Here is a 22,001-nt window from a genome sequence, read left to right on the forward strand (position 1 = left end):
TACTGCTAACACCTATCGCTTTTTTTGAAGTCGGACAAAATATTTATTATGTATTTTTAATATACATTTGAAACTTATACTCTCGCCTTTGATATCTTCCCTGAATATGCCAAGAGATAGATAGCAGTGCAGTAGCAGTTCAGCACTTAAATCAGGGTAGTGAAAACCTTGCATTTTCATGCTGGATTTCCTTTACTATCAGTCTTTAAATCCTTGAATAATTTGATCGCTTTAAAAAGAGAGAGACAGAGGAAGAGAGAGTCTTGACTGCAATCATCTGCACAGGTAATTGGAATCTCCTTAACAGGGAGCTGAATAAACTGGAGTTGAGCTGAGCTGAGCTTTGGGCCGCCCTTCAGCTGTGAAAAGAGGACCGCAGTCCAACACTACAGGCACAGATCCCAGCTGATGGGAACTTCGTCTTTCTCTCTTTCAACTAACGATCCACTGGTCTCGGAGGTCAGCTCTCGGATCAAACCCGAAAGAATCATCCCTCTTCCTAACGATGATTACAAGCCACTGAAATCCGAGAGACAAGGGCCCAGGCAGGCGCAGGCACCCACAGCACCACTTGGGCAGAAGTTTGAGCTGCCGACGTTCTCCACAACGTCCCACCAGCGCTGCCCAAGGAGGGGCCGGCAGATCTGGAGTGTGTCCTCCCCCTAAAAAAATTCCTCACGTCCCCGTCCCCTCCGCCAGCTCTGCCGCACTCCACCCTGCGCCGGCCGTGGGGCCGGAGCCCGCCCGCCCCGGCGAGGCGAGGCTGCAGCTAGCGGCCGAGGGGAGCTGTCCCTTCAGCACCACCGCGCCGCTGCCGCCACCATCTCCGCTCGCCGAACCCCGGCTCCGGGCGGACGAGCCTTGAGCCCGGCCCCAACCTCGGCCCCGACGACGGGCCGCCGCCATCCCTGCCCGCCGAGCCCCGGCCCCGGGCGGGCGAGACTTGACCGCGGCCACAGCCCCGGCCCCGGGCCGCCCATTGCCAGTTCTCCGCCCCGCAGGTCCCGCCCTGCCGAACGCCCGTACAAAGCCTGATCAGAGTCGGTGTGTGTGGTCAGTAAGGATACCCTAAAACCTCCCCTCCTACGGGTATAATCGCGTGTGTGTCTACTCGCGATCTCCACTCACCACAGTAGTGTGTGACTATTGTTTCAGAGTAAAGTTTGTGTGGGGGAGTGACGGCTAAAATCAGCTCTCTAGCACAATAGCGTCACAGCGCCTACGATGTCTCCTAAACATCTGTTTTTCATGATGGATGAAATGAATACGGAAAGGCAATAATGGGACAAGAAACGCACATTCTAAGAGGCTGAGTCGAGAAGTGTCCTCTTTCCGACTGCATTATTCGTTTTGTACTGTGAACGAAAGTATGAGTTTCAGCTTGTGAGAATTGTGTTCCTACGTTAGGCCTTCAGACTACTTTTGTTTCTCATCACTGTGAATGACGATAATAACAACCATCCCTTCCAGCCTCGAACGCTCAAATGCTGAAGAAATGCGTATTTAACAAGATTTCCAAATCTTTCCTCTAACTTAAACGTTAGATATTTGCACTGACAGATGGTTATCAAATGAAGTGACACTGAAAAGCGAGTTCCACACCGGTCTGTAGCGCTACTGAAACCACATTTCCAAAAATGCTCCTTCCTTTCCCCACGCGAGAACAAACTGCCGGTGTAACAGGGAGCACATTTCTCGAACTATCAGGGATCAACTCCGTTAAACGGGGAATGATAAAACAAGTCAAGAAAGCTCTGAATTCAGCGCGAGTATGCGAGAGCTACCGAGGAACAGATCATTTGTAAAGTGCAAACGGACTGTGAAATGTGAAGTGCTCTAAGCTAGTTTGAACGTGCTTCTGTCAAATGTCAAGTTATCACCATTTAGGGAGTAAATCCAAAATACGCTAAACAGTGGGGGAGGGAAAGAGAGAGAGAAACTGAGAGTGTTTTACGTTTACACAAATTGACAGACTCAGGTATTTTTAACCTCTTACCTCTTCTTATCACACCTCCTTGCCCGTTCAGTACAAGTCCACACTGGGCCTCCACTGAGCTCTTAAGTAATGAGGAGGGGGGGAGGAAAGAAAGGAAATAAAGAAATCAGATACAGAAACCCACAGAGAGATTACATAGCTTCTGCTTTGTTCCAAGACTCACACAGAAGCAATAGTTAAGGTGAATTGGAAAAACACGCTTACTCTCATCGAACTCAAATGCTCTGTCGAAATCCCACCACCATACAGCAGCCTGCCCCTACCCCACAGAATGCAAAATAATGATCACATAAATTGACATTTAAATACGAGTTTCTTCTGAACTGGGGAGTTAGATCGGCAGTTAATGGTGGGACAGAGAGACAAGCAAGTACTCTTGAGAGAAGTGTGTTCCCGTACAAAGCTAAAAATTGTTGCATTCACAAAGGTAAAAATACACTTTTATGTAGTATTTTTGTATGTTTAGCTGTATATTTACAGGCAGCTAAATACATATATATGTTTCGTGACACATATACACAGACTTACAAAGTGTGCACAGAAGTAGACAAAGAACACAAACAACAGACGACCCATCGGGCTTTGCCGGCTACACAGAGTCGTAAGGGTGTTGTAACAATGCGTGTGTCCGCACATAGGTGGGGATGAATATGCATCTGTGTGCACTCATACACAGGCACCCATGTGTGATTGTGGGGTGAAGAACCATCCAAAAAACTGCCTAGGGCTTCTGGTGCACATCCGAAGAGATCTCACGTCTTTATTCTCCTGTTACAAGTCTGATTATTTGGGGATCTTCGCCTCCCTTAATAAATATTTTTATTGGAATGATAAAAGACTTGAAAGGGTTGGGTTTTCTTTGGGTTCTTCCTGATGTTGGGGTTAAAAAACCACACCAAACCAAACCTAAATCTTTGCCCAGTGGAAATGTGTTAAAGACGCATTTTCCTCTACAAACAAACGAGGTATTGGACATGAAAGAGGCCTTTAAGGGTGTTAACCTACTCAACAGCCCGTGAAGAGTTAAGTAAATGCGGAGAGAGTCGGTGCATAATAAAAACCCCACTTTACAAAACAACCTTTACAGTCCTGGCTCTCTCCCCCACTTTCACCATATTGGCGCTGGCCCTGTAAGACCTTCCTTTTCAAGGCTCTTTTTTATTTTAAGTGTTCTGCCTTAAAGTGATTATGAAATCAATATGAAAAAAACTTGGCGACTGAGCATAAATTAAAGCGGTGATGGGAAAAGGTGTGACAGTTTTCTTTGTTGCCCATGGAAAATCTTTTTAGGGCACTGAAAGATGCCACTCCAGCTCCAAGACTGTTTGCATCTGTTAGGCTGACTTAAACCGCCCTCGAAACTATTGGACATTCACTTAAAATTCTGTGCAGGGAAAAGTATATTTACATTTGTTGCATTTGAAATGAGGCATATGCTGATGAACGTTTTAAAAAGAAAGACTAAGGAGAAAGGGGAACACTGGTTAGACCACAATTTTAGTTTCAAAGTATATTTGTACAGTCCTGTTTCTGTTCGCCACCAAAACGCTTCCCTCTAAGCCAAGGTGATATTCGCAAAAGTCCACGTTTGTTCAGAATCATCTAAATAATAACGACAAATATTAATATTTTAAACTTCTCAAGGATTTTCGATATCTCAGTACACTCCCTCTTGTCTTAGTGAAAAGAGCGAGGAGGAAAAACAAACAGAAAATTAGGAACAAAAACGCAAGTCTTTTACTTTCGAATAAAGTATGATCGAAAAAATTAATATTTCCCAAATAAGAGCTGTTTATTCTTTTCTTTTTTAACTAAATAAAAAAGATTATGCCTCTAGCAGCTTAACCAACCTCTTTTTTTTTTTTTTTTTTTTCTAAAAAGGGGAAACATGTTGTTTGGTCGGATGACATTGCATAAATGACCAGTTGAATGGCACTAAGTCGAAAATTGGATAAACTATGGTGCTTTTTTGCCCGGGACTTAGGCATTGTCTGCTGTCTTGCAAACGTCCCTAATCCCCTCTTTTGAAAAATACAAGGCTTTGTGCCTGCCAAAGAAAAAAAATTTGTACAGATACAAAAAAATCAGCAGCAGACGTGGTTATAAAAAGGAGTAAATAGGTTTTAGTTGGGCTGAGCAGTGAATGGCAGATTTTTTTTTTTTGAGGGGGGTAACATAAGGAGATCCTTGTGAAAAATGTAAACAAAAAATCGCCAGAGAGGATAAAATGATATAGAGAATTTTAATGGAGAAAGCTAGGTTTAAATAGTTAGGGTTTCCTCTTCAGAGACAGAAAAGATAACATCCTTTGTTGTTGGGATGTTGGATTATTTTTCTCCTTAAAAAAAAAAAAAAAAAAAATCCGATATAATTGTAAACATTTTTTGTTGATTTGATTTTAAGGGAAGAAAAGAAACCTTCTTAGTTTTACAAACTTTGTGGGTTTTTTTTTCCCCAGCTTTTGCCCGCTACGTATTTTTGGAAAGACCAACATAGCCAGCTTTGTATGACTGGAGCGAGATTTGGGGGAAAAGTAAGTACAGTAAATACGGTCCTATTTGTCTCTTCCCGCTAACCGGGAAACCTTTAGTTCCTCAGCTCCTCGGGAGAAGGAAGGTTTGCTTTTGATTCGGGGGACTTTTCGAAATGAGTGTTAGATAGAGGTGGGCGTTGTTTGCGATTTTGGAAAAAAATTTAATTTAAGCTCAATTTACCAGAGATGACTTTTTAGTTCAGGGGAAAGGATTTCTAAGTGGATAAAGGTGAGGGTTTCATACGTAGAAAGAGATTTTTTTGTGTGTATGTTCAGATGCCGGTTAGGGGGGAACAGCTGAATGATTAGTCACATAGACAGATAAATTCAGATTTATCTGCTTCTATCTCTCTCCCTGTTAACATCTAGGTCCGATATTGCGAGGGAGTTTATCATACTGAATATTTCTGATGAACGTTTGCTCCTGTTTATTGCTTCCCTGACACATCTCTCAGAGTTGAACGGATAGGTTTTTCTTTGTCCGCATATCGGAAAGCAGATTTATTTCCTGCCCTGCTTTTTTTCTCTTTTCCTACTCCATCCTTTCCTTAACGCGTGTGCCTGCTCTGTCCATGCAAATTCTTTTAACGGTTCCCTTCGCCGAAAGAAAGGAAAAGTTTAGGAAGAGCAAGAAGGTGGCTTTGCTTTGCTTCGGTTTACTTTTTGTGTGACTTTGGAGAGGGCTGGGTACACGCACACGCGGACCCGCGCGGACACACACGCACCCCGAGATCTCTGGATGAGTCCCACGGTCTCAGCCCTCACAGAGATACAACCCACGCGGGGAAATCAGGAGCGAGGGTTTTTGTTGTTGTTGTCGTTTGGCCAAGAAAGACCACCTTTTTTTGTTGTTGTTGTTTTAATCCCCTTCACCCCCTTTTTTGTTGCTACTGTTCTGGTGGGGACGAGCTCTAGGATCGGATTTTGGATGAATCTTTCCTCCTTTGTATGAGCTATTCTGAGCAGAAGGAAGATGGGGAGGGTGAGGCGGGGAGGGGGGGGGGAACCAGTGCAGGGGGGAGGGGAGAAGAAGGTACCTCGAAAGGAGATCGCATGCTATTTACCTGCAAATCGTCTGCTCCCGAGGCTGCAAGCCCGAGGCTTGGTCCTGGCAGGAGTCTTTGATCTGGATGCATCCCATATTGGGATCCATGGCTCATAAGAGACAGGTCGTGGCGGCGATAAGCATCTAAGCACCCCAGCTCTCTCCTCTGCTCGTCCAAGCAAGAGGACTTGAGCGCCCGCGCATTGTGCAGGTTGATAAAATCAGTGGGTTCCCCATGGTGGATCTGCTGGTAATATTGCTGGGAGTGATGGAGAGAGTTCAAGGAGTAAGCGTCGGGGTTGACTGCCGGGTGGCTGTGTTGGAACTCGTAGTGGAAGGACTGGTGGTGCAGCGGGGTGTACTGGTGGTTAGTGGAGAAGTACGGGGAGGCGAACTCGGTGCCCGTGGTAGAGTAAGTGAGAGGAGACGAGGAGGAATAGGCGACGGTCGAGTTGGCCACAGACTCCAGGCATCCAAGCTGCATCAATCGGTAACTGTTTGATCCGTCATGACGTATCTGCAAGGAAGAAGTGAAAAGAAGACCCCAAAAGTGGAGGTTTGTCATTGAAAACCCCCGGGTGCGGTTCTTCCAAGCCCGCTGTCCTGCATAGCTTCCCCCCTGCAGAAGCCTCTAAGCTGCCACCCCAACAACAAAAGATCCTTTCCTACCTTGGGCTGGTGCCATAAAGGTCTGTTCAAAAACCCGTAAGAAGCCCAGCCTGCCCTTAATACCGCCAAGCAAAAGGAATCCACGCACTGAAATAAAAAACCAATCTATCTGTCCAACTATCTATCTATCTATCTATCTATCTATCTATCTATCTATCTATCTATCTATCCATCCACCTCTTGATCACAGCTGTAATATCTGGGGCTGACACACACAAAAAAGTCATCAAACAGAGGAAACTACCGAGAATACACACAAGTCCCGTCCCTATGTTACAGCGTTACACATTGAGAAAGCTTTGCCGCCTGCTTGCCTTCCTTTCTTTCTTCCTTCCTTCCTTTTTTTTTTTTTTTGAACCCCTATTTTTCTTTCTTTTTAAAATAACGAATCAGATCCAAAATTCCACACCCCCCCCTCCTTTCCCTGCGTTTTGAAAGAAAAGCGGAGTCCTGCTTTTTAGTGAGAACTCCCCATTCCTGGCGAGCTGGTGGTGATTTCTCTCCACTTCATTATATTATTAGGGGTATTATTCTGATTTTCGTTCTGGCAACGGTTTTAACGTGGTAATGAGTTGCCCTTTCTGGCGACAGATGTCATAACGAATTTTCTCTCTATACTTCTTTAAGTTATCTCTGAAGCCGGATTATAATTAAATGTAACGGTCCAATATGGATTAAAAAAAAAATGGAAACAACCACACAGGCACATACACACGTATGCACATACACGCACACACATCCACACACACGCGCGCACACACACACACTCACACACACAAAATACCTCTGCATCGTGGACGAGACCTGGAAAGGTAGTTGACATTTTTTGGTTCTCCGAAAAAAAAAAAAAAAAGGAAAAAGAGAAAAAGAGAGAGAAAAGTACTCGGGATAAAATTCGTCTCTCCAAATTAAAAAAAAAAAAAAAAAAGAAAAAAAAGACAACAAAAAATAACAAAGAAAAAGAAAAAAGAAAAAAAAAAAGAAAAAATTGAAAAATCCAAAGTTCATGTATTTCCCCAATTTTTTTTTTTTTAGAAAAAAATCACTACAGACAGAGAGAATTTGCAATGTATCTGCATAGATCAGATCTCTCGCTTTTCCATGCACCTCCTTAAAAACCTGTAGGAACAAAATTTTCCCTCTGCACAAAAGCTGCTCCCTGGATCAGATTTTGTACTTGCTGGGTATTTCTTTGGCTGATGTCGTAGGTCCCTTGGTAATATAGAAGTTTTGAAAATTAAGCATCAGCACTGAGAACTGGGAGGACAATAGATAGAGGAGCTTCATCCCAGGAGACAAGGAATAAATATTGTATCTTCGCCTAATAAGGAACTGTAGGTTCTTTCAACATTTTTATACATTTTTTCCTCCACTCTTTAGAATGCTTTTTCTTACCCAGGCTAATATGGGAGCTAATCTGAACGAAGGGGGTATTTTGTGTACATTTTATTGGGAAGACATAAAGCTAATATATATTAATATATATTATTTAACCATCCTTTTCAATAGGTAAGTGATCCTTCCTGTTGATTATACTGCTTTTAAATACTGACCAGAATTTAACATTGCACATTTGTATGTGTGTCTGTTTAACTGTATTTTTTTTTCCTAAATGAAAACTATGTGGTTTGTTTTGGTTTGGTTATTTTTTTTTTTACTCTTGCATTTACATCGAATTTAAGTCCACCCCACACTCCAACCTGCTTTTAAATTTTCCTAATATGCTATGTTACAGGCTTCTTTAAATAGCATTTTCAAACATAAAACTAGGGTGAGACCACAAAGTAGCACATATTATATGGAATTATACGTAAAATACATTCAGATCTATGGAATTACATCTGTCTATATGGAAGGAAAAAAAAAACAGGGATGGGAAGGTATGAGCTAAAGACCACTGATAGCTGTTTTCCTTTCGACATTTCTAAGTGCCGATATATTTTAGTGATGGAAATGCAGGGGAGGGGGGGCTGCGTAGCCCCGGGTTGCAAAGCTGAAGGGTTACGTTATTTATTTATTTAATGACACCGGTCCGAGGAGTCACCACTCGGGGAATAAACCCTCTCTACCAGCTCAGCTCCCCCCATACCCCCGCCCCGTCCTTCTGCCCCCAGGTAGCGACTCTTCGGCCCCGAAGTGGCTGCGGGCTCCGCTCGGGGAGCGCCCGGGGGGCGTCCAGGAGTAGCGGAGCGGGGGGAGTCACACACCCTCTAGGAAGATCCCAACCCACATGGCATTTCCCATCGGGGTGGCTTTGCTGATGGCCAGCTTCCACAAATGATAAGCCTGGAGAGCGGAGAGGGTGTAACTTGCTTTTAATTGCCATTTAATTTGGGTTGCTTTTAAGCGTTTAAGCTGCGAAGGTGTCTTAATAACAACCCGCAGGCAAATAGGCATGTGTCTCTCTTCCTCTCTCTCTCTTTTTTTTTTTTTAAGTCCAGGTTTTGGGAGGGTTTGTTGGTATCTGCTCATGCAGGCTAACAGGAGCTGTCATTCAGCCCCTGTTTTCTTGCCACAAATGGACAAAGGCACACGACTGGAATGGAAATGCATTGTCTGAAACGGGAGAAGGAGACGGGCCGGGCGTGCGGAGGGGTCAGCAGTGAACACCCCGCAACTCTGCAGGGAGTTGTGTCCCCCCACCCCGAGCCCCCCGCCCCGTCTGGGCTGATGGGGAGAGGGAAGTAGGAGGAAAAGGGGAAGGAGGGAGGAAGGAGGGAAGGGATGGAGAGAGGGAAGAAGGAAGGAGGAAAAGGAAAACTGAAGGAGGAAAGGGAGGGAAAGAGGGAAGACATAAGGAAGGGGGACAAGGAAGATGGAAGGAGGAAAAGGAAGATGAAAGAAAGAAAGGGAGGGAAAGAGGGAAGAAGGAAGGTGGAAAAAGAAGGAGGAGAGGGAGGAAGGACGGGAGAAAGGAAGGAGGGGAAGAAGGAAGGAGGGGAAGAAGGAAGGAGGGGAGGAAGGAAGGAAGGAAGGAAAGAAGGAAGGAAAGGAAGGAAGGAAGGAACGAAGGAAGGAAGGAACGAAGGAAGGAAGGAAGGAAATTGTTTCTTTCTCTTCATTTGGATTCCGTACAGTTCTAATGTTCTTAACGAAATAAAAATATTTTTCCCCAATACCTATATGAGAAAATTATACACACTCTTCCAGGTTCAGATTTTACTTGGCCTCCTCAAGGTTTTGGTAGCTGAGAGAATAAAAGAACATGTAGAAATGGGCAAACTTCGCTCTTTCCAACGCACCGTTGGAGCGTGGTGAGCACAGTGTGAGCAGCCACACCAGCCTTGCGCAGGACAGCTTAGACCTAACAAAAAAAAGCAAAAAGAGTTAAGACACCTTGAGCACACCCTCTTGACAGAGGGAGAAGTGTCCTTTCCCTTGAAGGAGGAAGGCAACACCCCCCCACACACACATCCAGGTCACCGCCCCCCAGCTCGACGGAATTGCCCCAGATCATTATTTGCTCAAAGTTACTTTAGTCCTGCCTGTGTCTTGTGGGTTTTTTTTGGGGGGGAGGGGGGGTGGCGAGAGAGGAGTGGGATATTTTCCTCGACCTGGCCAAGGAAAGCCCAGCTCAGTGCATGACGGGGGCACACATGGTGAGGGGACACGATCGGGTGGACCCAGGCGGGGGATGAGGAGCGCGGCCCAGTCCCCGCTGTGATTTACAGCGCTCCAGGGAGGCAGCGCTCCCCATCAACTCACCTCCACAGGACACTTTGTCCATCTGCGCCTTTTTTCTTCTTCTTTTTTTTTTTTTTTTTTTTTTTTTTTTTTCAGAAAAGTACGAGTGTGGGAGAGGTGGGGAAAGGATTTGAGCGCAGATTCCCTTATTTTGAATCCTGTGCGCTGCCTCGAGCATGGGGCTGCTCAGCCCCTGTGAGTGCAGGGGAACACACGCACGGTGCAAGGGCTGATGCTTTCCCAACTCGTTTCCCTAGCTGCCAGATCATCCCGCTGCAAAAGACCTTTCTTGCGAGAGATCTCCCTCCCCTGTCCGACCCCTTTTCCCCTCCATCCCCCCTCCCCACGCACACGACAGCCCAGACAAACCCACAGCTACAACACCAGCCAGTCCGGAGCCCAACTTCGCTTCAAACAACAACAAAGCTACCAAAATGATTTTGTTTGGAGGAAAGTTTATAAGAAACCCCGGCTTGCCAGATGCACGTTACTGGTCAGTTCCATCTGTTAGCTTCGCTTACAGACCCTAAAAAAAAAATCATATAGACCATTTGCGCTTTTAACTACCCTCAATCCAATTAATAACGCGAGTCAAACTGCAAAGCACTTATTAATTACTCCCAAAGAAATTCTTTCAGGAAAGTTAATTGGAAGCTTTTCTGGTTTTCCAACCAGCGCCATAAGCTAATGGTCAGGGCAGCCAGACTTCGCGTTCATTTTCATTGTGGCTGGGCACGTTGTTTATTCCCTGCTTAAAGTTCACTTCTGCTCCCAGGTTACAGAAAGTGTGGTTTTAAAATTTATGTTAATTTTATTTATTATTTATTTTTTAAAGGGTCTAAAAAAAATAACAAACTGAGTAGGCTGCTGGAAGGGGTGGGGATGTGGTGGTGGAGTAGAAAAAAGCTCCTTCTCTGAGATCACCTCGGTTTTGCTGGTAGCTCACTGAAGTGTGCAAAGCGGCTGCTGCTTCTGCAGGGACAAAGTCAGGGCTTGTCGTCTGCTGTGTGAGAGTAGCTCCTCAGTTCAGACTCACAGAGTTCCCTCACCTCGTATTTGGCTTATAAATGTTCCTCAGCATTTAGAAGTCTGAAATTACAAATTTGTCTTTTCTTTTTTTTTCCTTCCTGTTTTAGCTCTTCCATTTTGCTGGTCGCCCAATAATTGTTTTATTTCCTCATTAAGAACTTTATCTTCTGCTGAGTGTCACCAATCTTGGTCCTTGCTGAACCTAAACTTCTGATGTATTTTCCTAGAGTTTCTTGTGCCTGAATGAAACCAATTCAAGCCACTACAGGCAGCTGGAGTCAGCAGTGCCAGGACATTCCTGGAGCAGAGCCCATGCTTTGAGATGCCCTTTTCTGTGAAGGATCCGAAGAGAAGTTCCCCTTTCAGCAACCACTGTGCTTAAAAGCCTTTTCCATCCTCTTTGTCCTCTGCAGTTCCTGAAGTCTGGGGGCCGTGAGCTTTTGGGGACACTCGGCTGACCTAAAACAAAAGCAGCCCTGCAGTTGCTTTTGTGCATCACTTGGTCCTGCCCGTTGTTTGCAGATCTGTTGTTGCCGATCCTTTGTCTTACCCCACCTCACCTCCCTCTCAAATCTTTTCCTCCTACTGCTCCCCTGGTCCATTGAACACCCCCCTTCTGTCTGGCAGAGGGGGTGAACCTGAACATGGACTCCGTTTATGCTGAGCATCACCATCCCATCTTCCTTTCCTGAACTTCTAATGCAGGAAAAACCCTGGGAGAGACCAAGACATTTGTGGGTTGGAAGGAGGGAGCTGGTATTGTCGTGTCCCTCCCCGCCATCCACCCACAGACTATCCACCTTAATTTTCAAGCAAATGTGTCTCTGTGTCTAGCTCTTCACTCAACCACCCCCTGTCTGATAAATAAATAAACTATACACTCTCTAGGGAAAAAAATTACACCAGGGTAAGAAATTTTGGGGTGTTGAAGTATGTTTTTTTATCATTATTTTGAGAATGTAAGTGTTGCTTTTCCTTTTACAAAGAGAAAAGAAAAAAAAAAGATTTAACACTGGAGTTCACAGACTTCAATTCTGGGCAATAAGTGTTGGGAGTTTTGGAAGGGGTTTCTTCAAGCTGCAAGACTAGAGATGTCCAACCTTGTGCTACCACAGACATCTGCCTATTCTGAACATAGCTGAGCTCTGCGATGCCCACCATCATGTTTCCTCCTCCTTGCAAATTTGTATTCTGCCTCACCACAACAGCCGAAAGGCAACATAATGGGACAGAGAAAATGTATTTGCAAGCAATTAAAATGCTGTGAATATATTATTTGAAAATTAAAGGGAATAGCTGTTGTCTCCAGTAATTTCTTTGATGGCAGCAAGACTTCCTGCTTGCTGCGTCTTTCATGAAGACTCAAGGGCAGCTGCATTTCAACCCAAATGCCTCACATCACTCAGAGTCTATGCGAAAGTGATAGGTGATATGGCTTTGGAGATGTCAATATTGATCAATACTGCCCTGCAAAAACCAGACCAATGCTGCAATGAATGCCATTCACAGCAGTCTGTGCAAGGATCAGGAGGGCAGAGCTTGTGGCCACTGGACTGAAACCTAAGTTTCCAGACAGCCTGGATATTTGGTAGGGGTGATCCATTGACTGCCTGTCAATGAGAGACCCTCTTATCCTCCTTCCTTTTTCTGGTCCATCTTCCCCATCCCCATCTTCCTTAGCCTCTGTCCTCCCTGCTGGCCAAAGAAGGTCTGAGCCTCACAGTCCCTGTCCCTCTCCTGTTATTTCTTGTGATAAGTGTCTTGGTGATGTGATGTCCCTGTCTTCTCCTTCAAGAACCCTGTCCTACAACCACAGGTTTGCTTCTTACATGGAGATGCTCCTCATGTTTATCCTCTCCACTCAACTGATCATGCAATCATCTAATTTCTCCCTCTCCTGTCTGTTTCCCCACATGATCCTGAGCTGTTGTGTGCCCCATTCCATCTGTCTTTGGTCTTTAGCCAAACCCCAAGAAAACAGCTTCTCTTGGCTTGTAGAGATGTGGATATCTTGCTGGGGAAGATGCCCAGAGCCCCTTCTTATATGGCTCCTAGGGCTGTACCTGCCCCATGGAGTCTTTTCCACCTCATCCTCCTTGACAATGGCTTCTGGTGCACCTTGGTCTTTCACACACTCCTGCTCTAAGGCATTTATTTTATTGCCACTGTTGTGTCTACAAGCTGTCTACCCACCTTTTCTCTTCTTTAGGCACCTCCATCAAGAAAACCAGGCTGCTTCCACTCTTCCCCTTTTGGGATTTCCACTCTTTCAGTCTTCACACAACACTCTAGTTTTGCCAGTGCCTTTTACTGCCATGTTCCTAATTTCTTTCAGTATCTCTACCACACCCCTTAGGGGGTAACGTGACGACTGTCTATGGCAGCTGCCTTCTCTCCAGCTCTGCAAACACTGAGACAATGAAAATCCTCCCATCCTTCCTCCTTCCAGCTTTCTCTTGAAAGCAAAAGCTACTTTAGTCAATTGCTCCTGCTGTCTCTTAGAGGAAATTTTTCTTGTCCATTGACCTCTTTGGTACTTGAGGAATGTCCTACCACCTGAGTAATCTTGCTCTCTTGAGCAGTTGTTTCAGTCCTCAACTTGGCTCCTCTCACATGTTTTACACTTCCTTTCATTAGGAAATCCTTCCAGACCTCTTTTCTCTTTAACTGATCCATCTCACTCATGCAGGTCATCTTTTTACCCTTAAATTCTTTTTCTGATTCTGTGGCTATCTGAAGGTACTGACTGCTGTGGGCAACAGAATCACAATATTTTTAGAGGATCCTTTAATAATATAATTCTTTTTCCTATCTATCTAATAATTTGTCACATCCCTCATATTATGTGTGTTTTGCTATTCTGAAAGGGGATGTTTGATTATAATTACAGACGTAACTAGACCGTAATTACTTTTCTGAGAGAATTATGTGTAAAGTAAAGAATAAAGTATAAAGTAAAGTAATTATGTGAGAGCCTTGCCTTCCTTCACAACAGTAGCTTGTCAGTCAATTCCCCTTTGTTTGTAGTTCATTGACACTTTCAAATTTTGGGAAAGGAGACAGTCAGAGATAACTCAGCAATGTTTTGTGTCCCCAAGTTTATATCAAAGAATAAGCCAGAAATTCTCCCTTAAAGAATCTTTCTTTATAATAACTTTTCTTTCTTTTTCTTTTTTTTTTTTTTTTCCCTTCCAAATTGTGATTCTGTATTTGTTTGCTCTGACCATACTTTCTAATTGTTTAATCTAGAATTTCTCTAGTAATATTGCTGCCCTAAGTTACTTCCACTATTAATACCGCATTGGAAGACTGTTAAAAGGAAACACAGACATAACCATCTCTGTTCATGAAACAGGAAGAGGTCAGCAATTCAGCAGTAGAATAGACTGAAACCAGCTTCTGGAAAACTGCATGATGGTGAAAACCTCAAAAAGTGACAGGAGTTCCGGTCCAAATTCTTGTTCCATTTCTTGTGATATGGAGATTTAACCTAATCCTTCCAGACCTAATAATTTGTGGAAAAGCTTGCGGGTTTCAACAGGGACATTTCTCAGGATCAGAAAGGAACAGTGGAAAAATTTAGTGTTAGGAGACTATTATCCTGCATTTGCACTTGGCTCTGTAAACTGTGAGGTCCATAGTTAAAACAGTCTGATTTCAACAAAAATTGTAAAACACTTCAACTGACTTTTTTTTTTTTTAAAAAAAACCACCTAGCTACCAAAGAAAAGTTATGAAGCCTACTTGTACAGCAAGCACTATAGGAAGCTGTATGGGATATTTCTGCTGATTGATATAGCATAATATCCATAGTCAACCAAGACAACAGGAAAAATTCATATGTGACAGAGATTTTGTATCAGGCCGTCGAGGCTCAGTGGGAACTATCATCAAAAAGTTATATTTTGCTGCTCATGAGAAAACATTGGTGCTGAAACTGGAAATCTTACAGTTAACTAGTGCATCTAATTAAAAGGGTTTGTTTGTTTGTTTGTTTGTTTTGACTTTCCAGTCTTAGCCCACAGAACAATTTTAACCCAAAATCTCCTACATGTAACCAACTAAACTAGGTCTTCAGAAATCCTCCTGATGAGGAACTGCCTAAGATGACATTATCCATATTATTTTCAGGATGCCTTTCGATATATGAGGCAAAAATCTTATCATTAAACTTCTCTGTGGTAGTGGAGAATGAAAACATCTGTAGACTGTGATGTATTAAAGATGTACCTTATATTAGAATCATCCATAATTAATGCAGACATTCCAATAAATAATACAGTGTCAGGTTCTTTGGATTATTGAGTGTACTCCACTGTGTTCATATACTTATGCACTGGCAGTAATAGGGAGCAAGTTTCCTTACCTAATTAAATATCGGGCTCTACTATGTGTTTAAATAGCATTAAGGTTGTGTCACAAACTTAAAAGAGTAAATTCAAAGGTAACGATGAGCTCCTCAGCTCATGAGCCATGTATTGGTGGCTTCTTCCATTTTTTTCCCCACCTGTGTCTGCATAGATATACATTTTCATGGATATTTTTACGCCTTACACTTAATTTGTAGCCTTAACACTTTAAATTAGGTGTAGTAGTATTAATATTTTAAAGAGATTCTTTCCTCAAGAGCCTGGAATTGCTCTGAATAGCTCAAATAAATCTGTATTTAGGTTAAGTAATATATAATTTTCACTGAACACATATATTTGTTAACATATTTGAAAATGGGACTTGTATTGACCCAAGAATCCTGGGTAGGTGCAAAGAAACCACTATATATTTTTTATTCGTTCAGTATTCAGGCATTTGCTATTAAAATGCATAAGATGTATCCCCAAAACTGAAACTAGCTACTTCAGAGACATAAGATTCCACTGAGGGAATAGGTATTTATGCTTAAAAACATATTTTAATTTCCCAATTGATCATAATAGTTCATGCATAAAATCAAGAGATTTTGGGATTTCTATTACTTTAAAATTTCCATTAACATTCATTTTGCAGAAGGAGGTTTGTTTTTTTTTTTTTTTCCAGAAATAAGATCTTGTCTGCAGGATTTGATTCTGGAATGATATCTCTGATAGACGGGACATCATTTACAACGTGACAATAGCTACTAGAGGACTGATAATGATTGTGCTGCTAGAGCTCACTGTGAGCTCCATTCTGCATCCTCGACTCATGTCAGTAATCCGTATATAAGCCAGTTGTCTCTTTGACCTCTAAGGGTCTGAGCATGCTAGTGAAGATGGAAGGGTCAGGCAATAAAAGACTAGTACTTTCTTGCATGAAGGACCTGATCCAAAGATTATCTTAAGCCAATAGAATTCTTCTCCTGGAATTCAAAGAGACGTGGAAAATGCTCTAAGCAACTATTTGGATTTGCATTGTACCTAAAATGTAAGAGTAACAGGGAAAATAAGAATGTAATAATGTTTGCCTAGAAAATGTCTTTTAAAAATAAGTTAAAATATTAGTTCCATAGTCTGAAAGCTGAAAACATGTATTATTTTATTGAGAACCTTGAGAAAAAAATCCTTTCCCTTCCTTCCTTCCTTCCTTCCTTCCTTCCTTCCTTCCTTCCTTCCTTCCTTCCTTCCTTCCTCCCTCCCTTCCTCCCTTCCTCCCTTCCTCCCTTCCTCCCTTCCTCCCTTCCTCCCTTCCTCCCTCCCTTCCTCCCTTCTCTCTCTCCCTCTCTTCCTTACTCCCTTCCTACTGCAAAGTGATACCATTACATTGATGTACTAGCACTGTGGACAACCTAATCAATTGGTTCCTAAACTGTGACTTAAACTGTAATTTTCAGCAGTAATTTCCCTCAATTCATATTGTTCGTCTGTTCTGAAATGATTATTTGCAGACCAGTGAACGAAACATGGACTATCAAAGTTTTTGATTGTACAATAAAATTACTGTAATTGAAGTACAATGCTTTCAGTAAAGACAATGGGCTACTGCTTACTGACCCCATTCAACAATATTGTTAGTTGAAACAAATGTTTAACTTCATTTCTGAGTGTAGAGTTAAAAAAAAAAAAAAAAGCAAAGAAATGACTTAACACCAGTAAGCAACATTTATTCAGGATGAAAACAGAAACTGGTATTCAGGTTAGCAAAGACCAGGGTATAATTTTGGTTCATATACTTTAGGGGTAAGGGACATGATCCATGGTCAGATGAAGATATTCTTTATCATAAAAAGACACCACATTACTATTTCTGACAATGCTTATGTATATTTTTCCTCAGTTGAATAGTTCTGTGACAACAATAAAAATCCTGTCTCTTCCTCTCTGTAAACATACTTACACATCATACAAAAGCATCAGGCACTTATATGTGCACAAGAGAGAGATTTTGCAATAATTTGCAAAGCTATTTTATATCTTCAATTTAGACAAACCAACACATCTATGTTAATGCAACTGCTTCACCTCTCATTTGTACCAACTGAACATCTGGTCTACTATTTTGAAGTACAGAATCACACTCCTTATGGACTTGCAATTCCTCACCACATCAATGGGAAGTGCTGAGATATTGTTAGGAATCTTATCTGCCAGTGTACAGGTAAGTGCACAGTGTAGACTTTGCACTTACACTCATATTCCTCCCCAAATTACTGTTTTGGTTATTACGCATCAAATGTGCATAGGAAGAGGGTATTTTTCCCTCAGCTGGAAATATGAACACTCACTTTCCATGTAGCCTTAACCCTGATCCTAAATTTGCAACCCTTAAAGATTAGCTTAAACAGAAGATCAATTTTTTTTATAGTGATGAGCATTGATTTTTCTCCCTGCAGTGCATGACATTGGCCTGGCTATTAACAGAGGGGAAAACATTATTCCCTATGGCTAGGAAGTTCTATAACAGAAAAAGAAGTTATGTTTCATAGAATCATAGAATAGTTTGGGTTGGAAGGGACCTTCAAAGTCATCCAGTCCAACCTCCCTGCAGGGACATCTTCATCCAGCTCGGGTTGCTCATAGTCCCATCCAGCCTGGCCTGAAATGTCTCCAGGGATGGGGCACCTGTGGGCAACCTGGGCCATTGTCTCACCTTCTATAAATAAATTTCTTCAGTATATCCAGTCTTAATACATAAATATATATGTGTGTGTGTGTGTGTATTTTTTAAATATATATTTAGATGTATACATGAAATGTTATCACCAGTCTAATACCCGCTGCCCTGCAGGATGGGCTTCTAAAATAAAAAGTTACTTTTCTTTATTTTCTTCAAAGAGCCTCCTGAGCCAGGTTAGTTGTTTGTAGTAACCCAAGGGATGAAGAAAGCCTGTTCAGTATCCCTCTTCTTTCTTACGGCAAGAAGCAGGCTGTGATTTGAACGTTCCACACCCCCCTCCCCCAGCTGCGGGGGGCCTGTGGGGTGAGCCCCCCTCGGCCCCGCTGGCGGGAGCTGTCCATTCAGCACCACGGGCTGCCTGCCCGCCCGCCAAAACCACACAAAAGAAGGGAAATATTAATTAATTAAAAAAGGAGGGGGGGGGGGTTGGGGGGAGAGTTAAAAAAAAAAAAAAAGGCCAAAAAAAAAGCCAATCTGCTCAATCCTCTGCCTGCAGGCAGACTCTAACGGAAACCACATATGCTTTGCCTCTCCCTATAAGAAATCTTCATTGGGGCATTAAAATACTTAAAAGGATTAGTCGTTAAATACTTGTACATTTGGTTTAATTCACTAGAAACGCTATGTCACAGGGTTACATCAGAAAGCTAGAGAGTTTTAATCTCACTTGCAGTATTTACCTAGATGTTTTATTCCTTCTGCTGCTTGTTACAGGGATAATATTAATATCCTACTTGTCCAGAGGGAGGAAGTTAAAAAAAAAAAAAAAAGAGAACAGGCTGCTGTCTGATGGTATAAAAATATCAAAGAAACTTTTAAGGTAAAACAAAACAAAACAAACCAGCATGAATTGGAGTGCAGCATTCCTTCCCACAGCCTGTTGCTTATTCTTGATAATGGAGGGTGAGAGCTGTTGTCTTAGGAAAACAGGGTAACTTAGGAGATTGCAGAGGTCTTGAGACATGTGAGATGGTGGCTTTGTTTAAAGCCATCTCCTTTTTTAGCCTCAGTTTCTCTATATGACAGGTGTGCAGGTCCTTTGTAATTCCTCCTTCAGTACAGTAGCTAAAAATACAGTATTTTTGGCAAGGATCCAGAAGGAGTCGTGTTCAACAAGAAACAGGTGCCATAAATCCAATGAAGGCAGGTACAGGAGTGCTTTACGGTGACCTTCTCAATGCGGAGGGCAATTGCTGTGTAGGAGGACATTGTCATATGAGACTTGGTTCTTTTTTGTGACTAATGAGAGAATGGACTGTTAAAGCTTAAACCTTCCCTCACATAGAGGTTTCTGCACATAGTCCTGCTATTCCTTCTACAGCCTTGCTGTAACTATATCCATTTAAAAAGACCTCAAATAATGAGATATCACTTAAATTCTTTGTTTTTGAAATCAAGAGTAATTTTATTCATATGACTGGCTGTTTTGCTGAAAAAAAAGAGCAAAGGGTGAAATTCTGGTCCCACTTAAATGAATGAGTGTATTGCCACAGATTTCTGTTAATTTAATAAGAAAAAACTCACACAGTGGTGTGGTATAAATTTATTAATTCTGAGAAAGAAGCCCTGGATCTTGCACAGCAAGGGAAGGAGAGATTAAGGCAAGACATATTCCATCATCAAGTTCTTTGTTTGCTTTGCAGTGTCTGAACAGCAAAATGACCCATAGCCAACAATTTTCATTGTATCAGTAGAGTAATCACTATTAAGATTAGTCTCACTGGAAGTTCTGCTATGACTTCAACAATGCACACCCTAATCTCCTGGTATTTCCTCTTGGCCATCATCCTGAGTCAGGCAGCCTCCAGAAATATCAACATCATCTGCCCTGTCAAAAAGTATAATTAAAATGTAATGTCACTGGCTTTGTATAGTGATAGAAGAAAAATTACCATGCACACTCCACATCTCCAGAATGCACACATATCTGCCAATAAACTGCAATGTAATTCAGTGCTGAGATTTAATTTCAGATTTTATCCATCTGAGATAAACAATACATTATTCTACAGTGGTGAGGTGCAAGGTGAGGCCTGGGTAAGACTTGTCGCATTAGGGACTTAGTTGTTTTGGATTCAGAGCATCCTAATCTAGGGCTGCCCAATCATTCTTCTTGCAAGTTATGGCACAGGAATTGACCATAAGACTTTCTGAATGCCCAAATGATGTAAGAAACATAAGGAAAACCATTCACTACACAGTAACTCAAGAGACACTTTTTGCATCCTATAATCTATTGTTATTATTTATTTATTTATTTGTTTATTTATTTGTGGAACTCTTCCCTCTGGTTTAGGGTGCTTTATACCTTCTAGATCTGTCAGTCTCATTTAATATTTGGAGGTGTCTGAATATCACCTTGCCCTTGACTTAAAGGGTATTCTTTTTGCGAGACTTTATGCCTTGTTGTGCTTTTTTCCCCCTCAAAAGAAGAGAATGGTTTCTTGTATTCAAAGCATAAACGCAGCTGCCCATGAGACTGCTTGGATGAGAACTAGATAAGAGAGTTACATTAGGGCAGATATTCGGGTCACATCATATCAAACTGAAAGCATCAGGCCAAAGATAGGCTTGGCTAATAATATTTATATATGGTCATTTTAAATGTGAAAATTCCTCCTGCCATGAAAGAATCTCTTTTCAGTCTCAAGTCAGTGCAGGTATTTTCAACAAGGTTATGTCACCACTTGCTAAAATGCAATGCATTTGCATCTTCTCTGCATTATTTATTGTTATCCTGCAGGCTGAATTGTCACACTAATCATGATTTATGTCACTGAATTTTATCAGCTTCTGCTAGATTATATTTTCAAGTGGTTCCCCTGGACTTTAGGAAGAGGAATGTCAGTGCAAGTCTTTTACACCTGTTACACAGCATAGGTGGATGCTGCTTGTTGTCAAAGTCATGCGAAAAAATGTCTCTTTTTCAGCAGTACCTCCTGACATTGTGACCTTAACACATCCTTAGCAGACAGACTCTTTAATGCTTTCAAAGCCTTTAGAACCGTGTTACGGGAACACTTTATAAGTTTATGCTTGACAGACCAAGGGGATAATTTTCTGAATAGCTGTGATGTGTGCTGGAATATGTGACATAGCAGGCACCAAATGTGACTAGAGGGCAGTGGATGATTGGGATGGTCGGGGTGGGGGTCAGTGAAGGTTTTGGGCTGTATGTAGAAGATCACTCCTTGTCTCTGCAACCGACTTTCTATGTCACCTTGGACAAATCACCTAGTAAGTTATTGTTACATTCCTCATGTTTTACATGTGTGGAGTATCCATTTATTCTTTTCTTTTTATGTCTTATTACTTTGTAATGTTAGCTCCTCAGAGTGAAGACTGTCTTACTGTGTGACTGTACATTCCTTGTGAGAATGGGAACCTTGATCTGAGTTTGAGGCCACTCAATATACAAAAAGTAGAAATTTCGCGTGGTGTTTTTTTTATGTTTGGAAAAAAAGAAATGTGACACACAGAATGGAGTCCTGAATCATCAGGGCTTGTTAACAGACTTGCTCCACATTAACTTGTTCTGAGAGATTTTGCTGTATCACAGCCTGTGTGTAGGTCCATATAAAGAGTATTAGTCTGATAGTGTGATTAGCAAACAAAGACACTCCATTGCTCGACAAAGTGAGGAGTCCAATTAAAGCTTTCTATTTTGTTGGCTGATCTACACTAGTAACTAAAATGCTGCCACAATAGGTATTGTTGTTAAAATTATAACCAATCTGTTGAATTTGTTACCAGAAATGAAATAATGTTCTGCTATGGAAAAAATAGATTTTCTTTGTCCTCCCTTTGCCCAATAAGGCTTGAAGTTAGATGGACTTGTCACTCATGTCAGTTGCCCACTTTTGGTCCCATATCCATTCTCCCTGGCTCTGAATTTCTAGTCACCTGGAATTCTTTTGACAGTACACTGCTCCTGCTATTGCCTGCATACTAGTAGT

The 22,001-nt window shown here is 42.2% G+C and overlaps 1 protein-coding gene across 4 annotated transcripts in view; it reads right to left on the reverse strand.

Moving 5' to 3' along the window:
- Nucleotides 1–7,390, reverse strand: part of TFAP2D (transcription factor AP-2 delta) — a 48,686-nt gene extending 41,296 nt beyond the window's left edge. Inside the window, exons 1-3 of one of the 4 annotated variants that reach the window (XM_005507397.3) lie at nt 7,028–7,390; nt 5,594–6,091; nt 1,997–2,057 (exon numbers count right to left, since the gene is read on the reverse strand). In XM_005507397.3, the coding sequence (XP_005507454.1) occupies nt 1,997–2,057; nt 5,594–6,091; nt 7,028–7,066 (598 nt within the window). In that variant the 5' untranslated portion in view covers nt 7,067–7,390. Of the gene's footprint in view, nt 1–1,996; nt 2,058–5,593; nt 6,385–6,487; nt 6,611–7,027 lie in introns of those variants that run through there. The other 3 variants (XM_021294409.2, XM_021294408.2, XM_013368613.3) reach the window with 3 other exon arrangements.
- Nucleotides 7,391–22,001: the final 14,611 nt, after the last annotated feature.

Source organism: Columba livia, chromosome 3 (genome assembly GCF_036013475.1).
Source record: "Columba livia isolate bColLiv1 breed racing homer chromosome 3, bColLiv1.pat.W.v2, whole genome shotgun sequence".
Taxonomy (NCBI): Eukaryota; Metazoa; Chordata; class Aves; order Columbiformes; family Columbidae; genus Columba; species Columba livia.